At 51.5% G+C, this 12,500-nt stretch overlaps 3 protein-coding genes across 3 annotated transcripts in view; all 3 read right to left on the bottom strand.

Moving 5' to 3' along the window:
- Positions 1–2,592, bottom strand: part of ncbp3 (nuclear cap binding subunit 3) — a gene marked incomplete at its 3' end in the record, with an annotated part of 9,175 nt that extends 6,583 nt beyond the window's left edge. Inside the window, exons 1-3 of the mRNA XM_083926530.1 lie at positions 2,360–2,592; positions 1,413–1,478; positions 1–86 (exon numbers count right to left, since the gene is read on the bottom strand). The exon at positions 1–86 is cut by the window's left edge and continues 20 nt beyond it. Coding sequence (XP_083782656.1) covers positions 1–86; positions 1,413–1,478; positions 2,360–2,527 — 320 coding nt within the window. The 5' untranslated portion in view covers positions 2,528–2,592. The remainder of the gene's footprint in view (positions 87–1,412; positions 1,479–2,359) is intronic.
- Positions 1–12,500, bottom strand: part of alg8 (ALG8 alpha-1,3-glucosyltransferase) — a 131,176-nt gene that overhangs the window by 45,424 nt on the left and 73,252 nt on the right. The gene's annotated exons all lie outside the window — the stretch shown is intronic.
- LOC310957024 (rap1 GTPase-activating protein 2-like) overlaps positions 4,880–12,500 on the bottom strand; it is a 23,454-nt gene continuing 15,833 nt past the window's right edge. Inside the window, 14 exon segments of the mRNA XM_083927434.1 lie at positions 4,880–5,009; positions 5,200–5,270; positions 7,094–7,151; positions 7,358–7,445; positions 9,336–9,437; positions 9,694–9,785; positions 10,213–10,242; positions 10,244–10,318; positions 10,426–10,572; positions 11,091–11,098; positions 11,101–11,176; positions 11,256–11,327; positions 11,532–11,699; positions 12,421–12,500. The exon segment at positions 12,421–12,500 is cut by the window's right edge and continues 50 nt beyond it. Of these exon segments, the coding sequence (XP_083783560.1) occupies positions 5,001–5,009; positions 5,200–5,270; positions 7,094–7,151; positions 7,358–7,445; positions 9,336–9,437; positions 9,694–9,785; positions 10,213–10,242; positions 10,244–10,318; positions 10,426–10,572; positions 11,091–11,098; positions 11,101–11,176; positions 11,256–11,327; positions 11,532–11,699; positions 12,421–12,500 (1,076 nt within the window). The 3' untranslated portion in view covers positions 4,880–5,000.

Raw genomic sequence — 12,500 nt, 5'->3', positions numbered from 1 at the left:
TCCAGCAGCACGTTCCTCTGCTCCAGTTTTTCTTCAGGACACAAATGGAAACGTTGCGCTCGCTTCTCTTTCCTCTCGATCGCCTCCTGAACACAAAACACACAAAACAGCTTTAACAACATTTATCTGAACTATCGTTATATTACATTTGAGTTAATGGAGCGTGGCCCGGCCCAGACGGAGGGCTCGCCGGTGGCCGGGTTTGCCAGGTTTGCCACGGAGCCCGGCCAGGCACAGTCTGAAAAAGTGACGTGCCCCCCCCCCCCACCCCCACCCCCCCCTCTCCATCCTGTGGGCCCAGCACTCACAGGAGGATCCTCTGGGGTCGGGGCGCTGCTGCACGGGGGGCAGTGAGGGTGAGGGGCCTGGAGGGTCCAGACCCGGGCAGCAGAGGCTCTGGGGACGTGGAGCGTCTCCTCTCTGTGGGGGAAGGAGCCGGAGCTTGTGAGGGAGGTGGAGCTCCCAGTTAGATCTGGGGGGGCTCACCTCCACACACAGTCTGGATCTGGACCCGTGCTCCTGGATAGGGGCTGGACCCTGGTCTTCTCTGGAGGGGCCCAGGGTGTGAGGGGCCGGGCGGGTGTGGGGAGACTCTCAAACCCCCGGCTGAGCGCCGCGGTGTTGGAGTTGACCCCGGTGGACCAGAGGGTGGCCTCCTTACGCCTGCGGGTGGTGGGCGCTCTGACTGTTGTTGGTGCAGATGCAGCGAACAGCAGTTCAGAGTCTGGGGCCTTCTTGGAGACCCTGAATGGAGTCCTGCATGGGGCTCCAGTAGGGGACTCCAGAGTCCTGCTGGGAGACTTCAACGCCCACGTGGGCAACGATGGAGACACCTGGAGAGGCTGATTGGGAGGAACGGCCTCCCTGATCTGAACCCCAGCGTCTGGTGTTAGACTTGTGTGCTGGTCCTGGATCCTCTTTAACAAACACCATGTTGGAACAGAAGGAGGCTCAGAAGTGGACCTGGTCCCAGAGCACACTAGGCCAAAGGTCCAGGATCCAGTCTGTGATGGTCTCATCTGATCTGAGGCCGGATGTTTTGGACCCTCGGGTGAAGAGAGGGGCAGAGCTGTCAGCTGATCACCATCTGGGGATGAGTGGGTCAGAGGACGGGGAAGGTTCTGGACAGACCGGGTAAACCCAAACCAGTAGTGCGGGTGAACTGGGACCGTCTGGAGGAGGCCTCGGGGAAGACCCAGGACCAGGTGGAGAGATTAGATCTCCACACTGGCCTGGGAACGCCTCAGGATCCCCCAGTTAGAGCTGGTTAATGTGGCCCGGGAAAGGGAAGTTTGGGGTCCCTGCTGGAGCTGCTGCCCCTGAGACCTGATCCAGGATCAGAGGCTGGAGCTGACTGAGTGTTGTGACTGTTATCATTGAAAACTCGTGGACGTGGGTTCAAACTAACGGACCTTTGAGTTGACGTCGATCCCGGTGACGAACGCTCCGGCCTTGTTCTCGTAGCGTCGACTCGTGTCCTGAGGAACAAAACAGACGTCAACATTAAACACACACACACACACACACACACACACACACACACACACACACACACACACACACACACACACACACACACACACACACACACACACACACACACACACACACACACACACACACACACACACACACACACACACACACACACACACACACACACACACACACACACACACACAAAAACTTTCGTGATGTTTGGAAACACGACTCAAGTCTCTGTAAAGAAATAAAAACAGGAATAAATAAAATACATAAATGTGTCTAAATGTATTTTATCAAGCATTTATTTATGTATTCCTGTATTTATTTATTCATTGCTGTATTTGTTTGTTTATTCCGGCATTTATGTTTTCATTAATTAGTTTCTGTAATTAATGATTTATTCATTATTTTATTACAGATTTTTGATTTATGTATTTATTAATTTCTATATTTATTCATGTATTTATTCGTTTATTTACGTATTTAATTATTTACTTGTTCACGCATTTATTTATGTATTTGTGTATTTGTTTCTTTCAGCCTGTTTGTTTTTATTCAGTCCTGTTTTTTCCTCCATGAGCAGCAACAAGTGACTGTAACATCAAACTAACAACCGGCGGCTAAACTCACTGTTTACTGTCATTTAACTGTTAAATTTAACACAATTTAATGTCATTTAATTGTTTAATTAAACCGTTAACTGTGTTTAATTCACAGCAGCTCGTGTTAAACACCGTTAACTGTGGAACTGTAGCGGCCGCGGTCCGAACGGAGCCGGGGCTGGAAGTTACCACACGCCGCCTCTTGGCGCGGTCCCGCCGGGCAGAAACTAACGCATGTCCCCGGTCTGCCGAGGCCTGGTCCGGACACTCACCGGCAGCAGCTCCTTCAGGGACCGGTTCACGGAGATGTCCTCCGCCTCCAGCTCCCCCTCTTCCACCTCCATCGGTTCGGCTTCGCGGGCATCTTTGTCCGAGTCCGAGTCCGAGTCCGAGCCGCTGTCTGATCTCACCGACACCCGTAAGCTGCGCACCGCCGCCATGGAGCTGCGAACAAGGCCGGCGGAAGGAGGCTGGGACACCGAAAACAACGGCTGCTACTGCTGCGAACAAGGCCGACGGAAGGAGGCTGGGACACCGAAAACAACGGCTGCTACTGCTGCGAACAAGGCCGACGGAAGGAGGCTGGGACACCGAAAATAACGGCTGCTACTGCTGTGAACAAGGCCGACGGAAGGAGGCTGGGACACTGAAAATAACGGCTGCTACTGCTGTGAACAAGGCCGACGGAAGGAGGCTGGGACACTGAAAACAACGGCTGCAAACAAGGTAAACGGAAGGAGGCTGGGACACCGGAATCAACGGTTGCAAACAAGGCCGACATAAGGAGGCTGGGACACCGTAAACACCGGCTGCTGATGTGAACAAGGCCGAAGGAAGGAGGCTGGGACACCGAAAATAACGGCTGCTATTGCTGTGAACAAGGCCGACGGAAGGAGGCTGGGACACTGAAAATAACGGCTGCAAACAAGGTAAACGGAAGGAGGCTGGGACACCGAAAACAACTGCTGCGGACAAGGCCGACGGAAGGAGGCTGGGACACTGAAAATATCGGCTGCGGACAAGGCTGTCAGAAGGAGGCTGGGACACCGATAATAACGGCTGCTGCTGTGAACAAGGCCGACGGAAGGAGGCTGGGACACTGAAGCAACGGCTGCGAACAGCCGTCCCCCTATATGACCCCCCGGTCCTCACTCCAGGCCTGACTCAGAAGTGTGAAGTTCCAGATTTCAGATTCCAAGTGAACGCAGCGTTACACTGACAGCTGTCAGCCATCCGTTCTCTTCTAGTCTGAATGTTTTGAGACAATAACACACAGAGACACCACCGAAGAAGAAACAGAGAATCTCTTTATGATTCACATTTTGACAGAAACACATTTATTTTCATGCTACATTTTACCCTTTCAAAATAAATCAACTCTCTTATTTTGCAAAAACCAAACAGAAGGAACAGTTTGTGCTTTCAGTGCAGTCAGGACGGTGACAGTGGAGCCCGCTCGGCTCCGTTCAGACGAGCTTTGTGTCATTTCAGTGCAAAATATCCGTCAGTTTTTTGCATCAGACGGCAGTGAAACAGCTCAGAGTCTGGTAAACATCAGCTGTGACGAGAGCCAACGAAGAAGAAGAAGAAGAAGAAGAAGACGTCTGGATTTAAAAATGGCGTCTGATGCGTGTGAACGTGCAGACGTCAGCTCTGTAAACACAGATCGTGTGCGCCGACCCAAACACGACAAACAGCGGTGAAGCACGGCCGGAGGTTCCCCGCGGGCCGCAGCACGTCGGTCCTGTGACCCGTCGAACTGACGAACACGGCGCCCGCTGCAGAAAGACAATTATTGCGGCGGACGCCACTTGGTTTGTTTGGCGAGTTCTCGGCGTAGTTGTTTTTGTCTCTGGACGCTGAAAACAGACGTAGCGTCTACGGGAGTCTCCATCTTGTCAGACTTTGACTCCGCCTCATTTTCTCTGACCAAAAAAGGGCATGTATGTGACGCTGGGGGGAGGGGCGTACGTCCATCTTTTACAGAACGTTTACAGAATTAGCCACACTAGCCACATTAGCTTCACCACCCAGGAGCTAGGCTAACAGAACACGCTGGGAGTCAATGTTGAGGTTAATGATGCTAATCCTGACAACTAGCCTCCGAGGAGAGGGCCAGAGGCGAGCTGTCACTCAAGAGGCCACGCCCCTAATTATTCATAAACTAGCCCAAATCTCCGTCTTTGTGGCTAGCATTTAGCATGTTGGGCTAAGCATTTGCGTGCAGCGCGGCACGCAGCACGGCCCGCAGCACGGCATGTCCTCGCCACGTTAAGAACTGAAACTCTGGATTTCAGCAGATCTGATCTGAGACTTTTTGTAACAAACATTTTCCGATGCAACAAAAACGGTGTCGTAAAAAACGCGTGAGTGAAAGAATCGGCAGAATGAAGCGTGACATCACGTGTTTGTGTGTGTTTTTAAAAAGACGTCATCACAGTGGAAACGGAGGTTCAGGTGTAAAAAAAGAAACGTCGTCGTTCCTCCGTCTCAAACTCTGGAAGACGTGAAGACTGATGACATCACTATGACATCACTATGACATCATCAGAGGAAGAGGAAGAGGAAACCGAACGTGACCAGAAAACTAATTTTTCCTGTTTTTATCCTCGTTCACCTTAATGTCCTCCTCCTCCTCTCTCCTCCTCCTCTTCTTCTTCCTCCTCCTCTTCTTCCTCCTCCTCTTCTTCTTCCTCCTCCTCTTTCTCTTCTTCTTCTTCCTCCTCCTCTTCTTCCTCCTCCTCTTCTTCCACCTCCTCTTCTTCTTCCTCCTCCTCCTCTACTTCCTTCTCTTCCTCCTCCTCTTTCTCTTCTTCTTCTTCCTCCTCCTCTTCTTCTTCTTCCTCCTCCTCTTTCTCTTCTTCTTCTTCCTCCTCCTCTTTCTCTTCTTGAACTCACGTCACAGCGTCACGTTCAGTTTCCCTGCACACACAGAAAACATGAAACATCACATTTATGATCATAAACGTGTTTTTATGATCTGTTAAAAAAGTGTCTTTCACACAAAAACACCTGAAACATTCCAGTAAACAGGGAAAAAAGCCCCAGAGACCAAAGTGTGTGTGTGTGTGTCTGGGGTTTAAAACGCTGAGTCATCCTTTTCCAGACTTACTGCAGCCGAGTGACTCGACCTGTCGAAGCGAAACCTGAGGTTCGATCTGGGAGAGTTTTTGTTTTTCAGCTCTGAAAGAAGAAAAAACAAAAATGTTAATCCAACGACCGACCCGCGTCCTTCGTCCCCGACGATCGACCCGCGTCCTTCATCCCCACGATCGACCCGCGTCCTTCATCCAGACGACCGACCCACGTCCTTCATCCCCAACGATCGACCCACGTCCTTCATCACCGACGATCGACCCACGTCCTTCATCACCGACGATCGACCCACGTCCTTCATCCTTAACGATCGACCCGCGTCCTTCATCCTGACGATCGACCCGCGTCCTTCATCCTTAACGATCGACCCGCGTCCTTCATCCTGACGATCGACCCGCGTCCTTCATCCTTAACGATCGACCCGCGTCCTTCATCCTGACGATCGACCCGCGTCCTTCATCCTTAACGATCGACCCGCGTCCTTCATCCAGACGACCGACCCGCGTCCTTCGTCCCCAACGATCGACCCGCGTCCTTCATCCCCGACGATCGACCCACGTCCTTCATCCCCGACGATCGACCCACGGCCTTCATCCCCGACGATCGACCCACGTCCTTCATCCCCGACGATCGACCCACGGCCTTCATCCCCTACGATCGACCCGCGTCCTTCATCCAGACGATTGACCCGCGTCCTTCATCCCCGACGATCGACCCACGGCCTTCATCCCCTACGATCGACCCGCGTCCTTCATCCAGACGATCGACCCACGTCCTTCATCCCCAACGATCGACCCGCGTCCTTCATCCCCTACGATTGACCCGCGTCCTTCATCCAGACGATCGACCCGCGTCCTTCATCCCCGACGATCGACCCACGTCCTTCATCCCCGACGATCAACCCACGTCCTTCATCCAGACGATCGACCCGCGTCCTCATCCCCTACGATCGACCCGCGTCCTTCATCCCCGACGATCGACCCACGTCCTTCATCCCCGACGATCGACCCACGTCCTTCATCCCCGACGATCGACCCACGTCCTTCATCCCCGACGATCGACCCCGATCCTTCATCCCCGACGATCGACCCGCGTCCTTCATCCCCGACGATCGACCCACGTCCTTCATCCCCGACGATCGACCCGCGTCCTTCATCCCGACGATCGACCAACGTCCTTCATCCCGACGATCGACCCGCGTCCTTCATCCCCGACGATCGACCCACGTCCTTCATCCCCGACGATCAACCCACGTCCTTTATCCCCGACGATCGACCCGCGTCCCTCATCCCCTACGATCGACCCACGTCCTTCATCCCCGACGATCGACCCGCGTCCTTCATCCCGACGATCGACCAACGTCCTTCATCCCGACGATCGACCCGCGTCCTTCATCCCCGACGATCGACCCACGTCCTTCATCCCCGACGATCAACCCACGTCCTTCATCCCCGACGATCGACCCGCGTCCCTCATCCCCTACGATCGACCCGCGTCCTTCATCCCCCGACGATCGACCCACGTCCTTCATCCCCGACGATCGACCCACGTCCTTCATCCCCGACGATCGACCGACGTCCTTCATCCCCGACGATCGACCCCGATCCTTCATCCCCGACGATCGACCCACGTCCTTCATCCAGACGATCGACCCGCGTCCTTCATCCCCAACGATCGACCCGCGTCCTTCATCCCCAACGATCGACCCGCGTCCTTCATCCCCGACGATCGACCCACGTCCTTCATCCCCGACGATCGACCCACGTCCTTCATCCCAACGATCGACCCACGTCCTTCATCCCCAACGATCGACCCGCGTCCTTCATCCCAACGATCGACCCCCGGGGATGAAGGTGCATCCGTGCCCTAATGTGTAAAAATGTTCGATGCTGCAGGAAGTCGTACTGAACCTGTGGGGCTGCGACAGACGGTGAGCGGACTCGAACTTTGACCTTCTACCGTCACGACCTGACAGAAAGAGACACACAGATGAATAACATTACAAACGGTATGAAAATAAGAAATGTGCTGTCCTTGTGTCTGACATGTGTGTCATCTGTCCATGTGTAAAAAACATTAATAATCTTATCTCTTTGTAATAATGTTAAACAGGTGTGATCATAATAATAATCTATATTTCTATATTAGATATGAAGGTGGCTGTGGGCTCTCACCAGCGGCGTGTCGTCTGCAGAGACGCTGAAGCTGCAGCTGCTCGACGTCGACCTGGAAATGTGACTGCTCTCCTTCTTCATGTGAATCCTGCAGAAAGACCAAAGGTTGGTTTCTTTGTTTGTGTTTGTGTGTGTTGAGAACGACGACCTGGACACACGAGAACATTCACAGGATTAAGAGACAAACACCAGGTGCTTCCCATTGTGTTTGTTTGTGTTTGTGTGTGTTGAGAAAGACGACCTGGAGATATGAGATTATGAGACAAACACCAGGTGCTTCTGATTGTATTGTGCTGAACAGTTGAGCTGTTGTTGTACGGTGTGATGGCATGAGGCAGGACAGATTCCCTGTATCTGGAGTCCAGATGCTCGGACGTTTGCAGGAATATCCTCTCGTTCCGCTCCTGGCCCCAGAAAACCCTCACGGCCCGGAGCTCTTCGTCGGCCCACCGATCCGTAACTCTGCTCTTTGTTTGCTGCTACATCTTCTTGATAAAGAGTTCTTTCTATTAAAAATGACGCGTGTCGTTGTGGCATGAGTCCTACCTCACCCTGCTTTGGTTTATCCAATCAGCAATGGGGTCAATCTCAGGCTACTCCTGAGCGACTCACGTGCAAATTAGGGGTGTTTTTGGCGAGATAGACCCGCCTCATTCAGGGTAATCGTGTCGTGGTTGGTTCTGGACAGTCTCTTCCTCTCCTTAGTCATTGTGGTTGTCTCCCTCTGTCTGTGTTTTTCTGTATGTGCTTTCTTTCTGTTTCCCTGGTTTGAGTTGGTTTCCCTGGCAGGCGATCCCTGTTAGCATTGATCACCTGCTACTCTGTATATCGGTCCCGGTCCTGAGCCTCACTCGGTGCCGGATCAGACCCTCTTCACACCCTGATGTCTCCCTGTGTACCTGTTCCTCTTGTGTCCACTCATCCCGTCAGTTTGTATCTAGCTCTTCGTGTTTTCTTTGTGTTTAAACCTTTTTGTAAAATAAGTTTATTAAATTTGTTAATACCGTCTCCTGAGTTCCGTGTCTGCATGTGCGTCCCCTCCTCCGTGTGTTCTCCGTCGTCAATCATGACAAATCGACCACAGTAGAAACGCAGCGATAAGAAGTCCATTACCATTTAATCGAACTTCTGAACGACTGAGTCCGAACTTGTTGTTGAGAACGGCTCCTGTCCCTCGATTCCCTCTTCATAGTTTGGTGTCTGGTGTTTGAGCAGATCTGGGGACCACTGATGTTAAACAATTCATTCATTCATCTTCAACCGCTTATCCCGGGGTCGGGGTCGCGGAGATGCTGGAGCCGATCCCAGCTGACATCGGGCGTGAGGCGGGGTCCACAATACTCTCAGTAAAAGTATCATTATGAAATTTCCATATCACAGCTTCACCACAGCCCATCCATTCTCTGTGTTATTTTTCATGTTATAACCTACTCTGTAAATATGTCGTAGGAGCATCTTTAGGGTTTTATTTTGACGTTTGAGTTCTACTTTGGTGGGGTCACTTCCCAGAGTACAGGAAGTGGCTGAGGCACCACAGGCGCAGGGGTTATTTGCGTGAGCCTGAGCATGACGTGACGAGCAGTGACGGAGTTTGAGTTTGTTTATGGAAATAAGACGTAAATGAGGTTCGAGCAACAGTGGACAAAGGTTTGAAAGGGTTTGATTGCACCCACGCACGCGTCATCCTCGTGTATATCAGCCACCAGAGGAGTGGCTTTCTGTTCATGGGTTGGAGGAACGGAAAAGCTGCTACTTATGTATATATATATAGATAGAGAGGGAGATATACACACACATATATACATATATGTATATCAGTGTGTGTGTGTGTGTGTGTGTGTGTGTGTCCCCGAAGGTCAAGTTATTTTAATTTTATTTTATATGGAGCGCTTTTCTGACTTTTACTCTCTGAGAAATTGTTTGTTGTCGTTCTGATTTGTCCACACACACACACACACACACACACACACACACACACCTGTCCCGTTGTCCCGCCTCTGGAGAGCAGGGATTGGACGGCAGCTCTGACCTCACCTCCAGTGTCGGGTGGCAGCTGTCGAAGCTCCTCTGCTCACTGAGACTGAAACATTCACAACATACAAGAAGAGGGATACTGTTAGCCTAGCTTAGCACAAAGAGGGAAACTGTTAGCATAGCTTAGCACAAAGAGGGAACCTGTTAGCCTAGCTTAGCACAAAGAGGGAACCTGTTAGCCTAGCTTAGCACACAGACTGGAAGCAAAGGGAAACTGTTAGCTTAGCTTATGACGAAGAATGGAAATAAGATAATAATGTAATATTGTGTAAATTAAAATAATAATAAATATATAAACACACCTCCTGTGGTTGTGTTTCTCGGTTTGGCTGTCGACGCTCAGCAGACGAGGGAAAAGTCCTGAACGTCTTTTCACGGGAGATTTCACGTTCCACTGAAACACAGAAAGGTGTGTGTGCGTGTGTGTGTGTGTGTGTGTGAGTGTGTGTGTGTGTGTGTGTGTGTGTGCAGCAGGTTCAGAATCAGAAATACTTTAATTATAATAAATGATTTAAATCGCTCCTTGTTAATAAACACATTAGGAGTCCGCTGGTGCACGGGACATTTAACGGTTCTTCAGGGACGTTTGTCATGAATTGTCACTGTTAATAAAGTTGAATTGAATGACGGCGTGGATGTGACGCAGCGGTCTGACACGTTCGTGCTGTCGGGGATCAGAACTCCTCGTCACTTCCTGTATCTCGCTCTGATTGGCTGATCGGCGCGTCTTTAGGGCGGGGCATGAGATCCTCAGCACATTCTAATCTGATATCGCCAAAAGACGTTTTCGGGAACGTTACATGAGAGGCACTGATACTCACCTCAGTGCTGATGTGAGCCAGACCCCCCCCCGCTCAGACTGGTGGGCAGACCTGCCCCGCCCCGCGACATGGTTTCCATGGAGATGCTCCGCCCTCGCATCGCCCTCTGATGGAGAGAGAGACGGGTAAAAAAAAGGTGGTTTTATCGGTACTGAGTAACTTAGAAAGGAACGTTATTAAATATATAACACACACACACACACACACACACACCTTGATGGACTCCAGCAGACCTCCGTGGGCGTGTCCGTTCTCAGCTCGCCCCTCCTCCTCGAGACCTGACGTCAATCCCAGCATGCTCTGGGAGCGTCTGTGCAGCTCATCATGGAGACTGTCCAGCAGGGCGGCCCGGGTACGCTCCTACACACACACACACACACACACACACACAAACACACACACACAGACACACACACACACACACACACGCACGCACACACACGCACGCACACACACACACACACACACACACACACACACACACACACACACACACACACACACACACACACACACACACACACACACACACACACACACACACACACACACACAGAGGACCTAAACTGGAGCCCTGTGGAACACCACAACTAACTACATTTATTTGAGCGTGTTTGAATGCCTTCACCGTGCTGCCCCGAGCTAACCACTGTTAGCCACGTCCGGCTGTTAGCATCTCTCCTGGATTTCTACCTTAATAAAAACTGTCTCCATGGTTACTGAGGATTAAAGTGCAGACAAAGACCCTGCAGGAGGATTTTACCCGGGAATTAGACTTTAAGTGACCAGCTAACTCTACCAAGGTGCAACCACGACTGTCCAAGTGACCAACAACATCCCGCTGAAGTGGAAACGCCGCGTGGCAGCCGGACGGTTACCTCCAGTCGGCGAAGCGCTCGCTCTTGTAGCACGCCAGCTCTGCGTTGATGAGTTTGGTGAGAAGAAACTCTCTGAACTCGGGACCCTGAACACAAAGAGCAGCAGGTTCACGTGAGTTTGAGTTTTACGTCACACATCAGAGTCAAACGTCCTCTTCCTCTCACCTTCTTAAAGACGGCTGGAGTCGGGAGGGGCGGGCCGAACGGAGGCACGTCTTCTCGCGCTGTGACGGACACCTGTCAATCACAACAGATACTTTAGCATTAGCATTAAAGCTAGCTGGTTTGGATGGACAATTGTGTTTGAAAATGTCTTTGATTAAAAGTCAAATAAATAAAACGTCTGTGGACATTAATACTGAACATGATGTTATTGACATGTTTATTGTATTTGTAAACACGAACAGAAAGATGTGAAGCGTGACTGAAACGTGTCCTCACCTTGTAGGAGGTGGTGTCCGAGCCTGGCTCCGCCCCCGGCTCCGCCCCCTGCACCACGATGAAGGCGTGCAGGAAGTTGGAGGCGATCATGTCAGGGACGAACGGCGTGGCCTCCTCCTGGAACACCACCGCCACGATGTCATTTCCTATGTGGCGTTTCCTCTGGAGCTGAAGGAGAAGGTTGTTGTCACACTCGCCGTATCACGCTCGCCGTATCACACGTCATAAGGAGCCACGCCATGTGACGCCTCGTCAATGTAACAAGAGTGTGTTTTGCTGCGTCCGTGTGTGTTTTGTTGTGGTGTTTTGTTGTGTGTTGTTTTACCTGTTGCGTGCTCTGCTACGTCGTGCTGACTCATGTTCTGTGTTTTGCTGTGTCGTGCTGACGTGTTGTGTGTGGTTGTACCTGCTGTGTGTTGTTTTACCTGTTGTGTGTTTTGTTGTGTGTGGTTGTACCTGCTGTGTGTTCTTCTGCGTCGTGCTGACTCATGTTGTGTGTTGTTGTACCTGCTGTGCGTTCTGCTGCGTCGTGCTGACTCATGTTGTGTGTGGTTGTACCTGCTGTGTGTGGTTGTACCTGCTGTGTGGTCTGCTGCGTCGTGCTGACTCATGTTGTGTGTGGTTGTACCTGCTGTGTGTGGTTGTACCTGCTGTGTGGTCTGCTGCGTCGTGCTGACTCATGTTGTGTGTGGTTGTACCTGTTGTGCGTTCTGCTGCGTCGTGCTGACTCATGTTGTGTGTGGTTGTACCTGTTGTGTGTTGTTTTACCTGCTGTGTGTTCTGCTGCGTCGTGCTGACACATGTTGTGTGTTGTTGTACCTGCTGTGTGTTGTTTTACCTGTTGTGTGTTCTGCTGCGTCGTGCTGACTCGTGTTGTGTGTGGTTGTACCTGCTGTGCGTCTCCCTCGGTGAAGGGCAGCTTGGTGCAGACGTGGAACATGACCTCCTGCTGTCGGTGGACGGTGTAGA

Source organism: Echiichthys vipera (genome assembly GCF_963691815.1).
Source record: "Echiichthys vipera genome assembly, chromosome: 14".
Taxonomy (NCBI): Eukaryota; Metazoa; Chordata; class Actinopteri; order Perciformes; family Trachinidae; genus Echiichthys; species Echiichthys vipera.
This window is presented reverse-complemented; position numbering and strand designations above follow the sequence as displayed.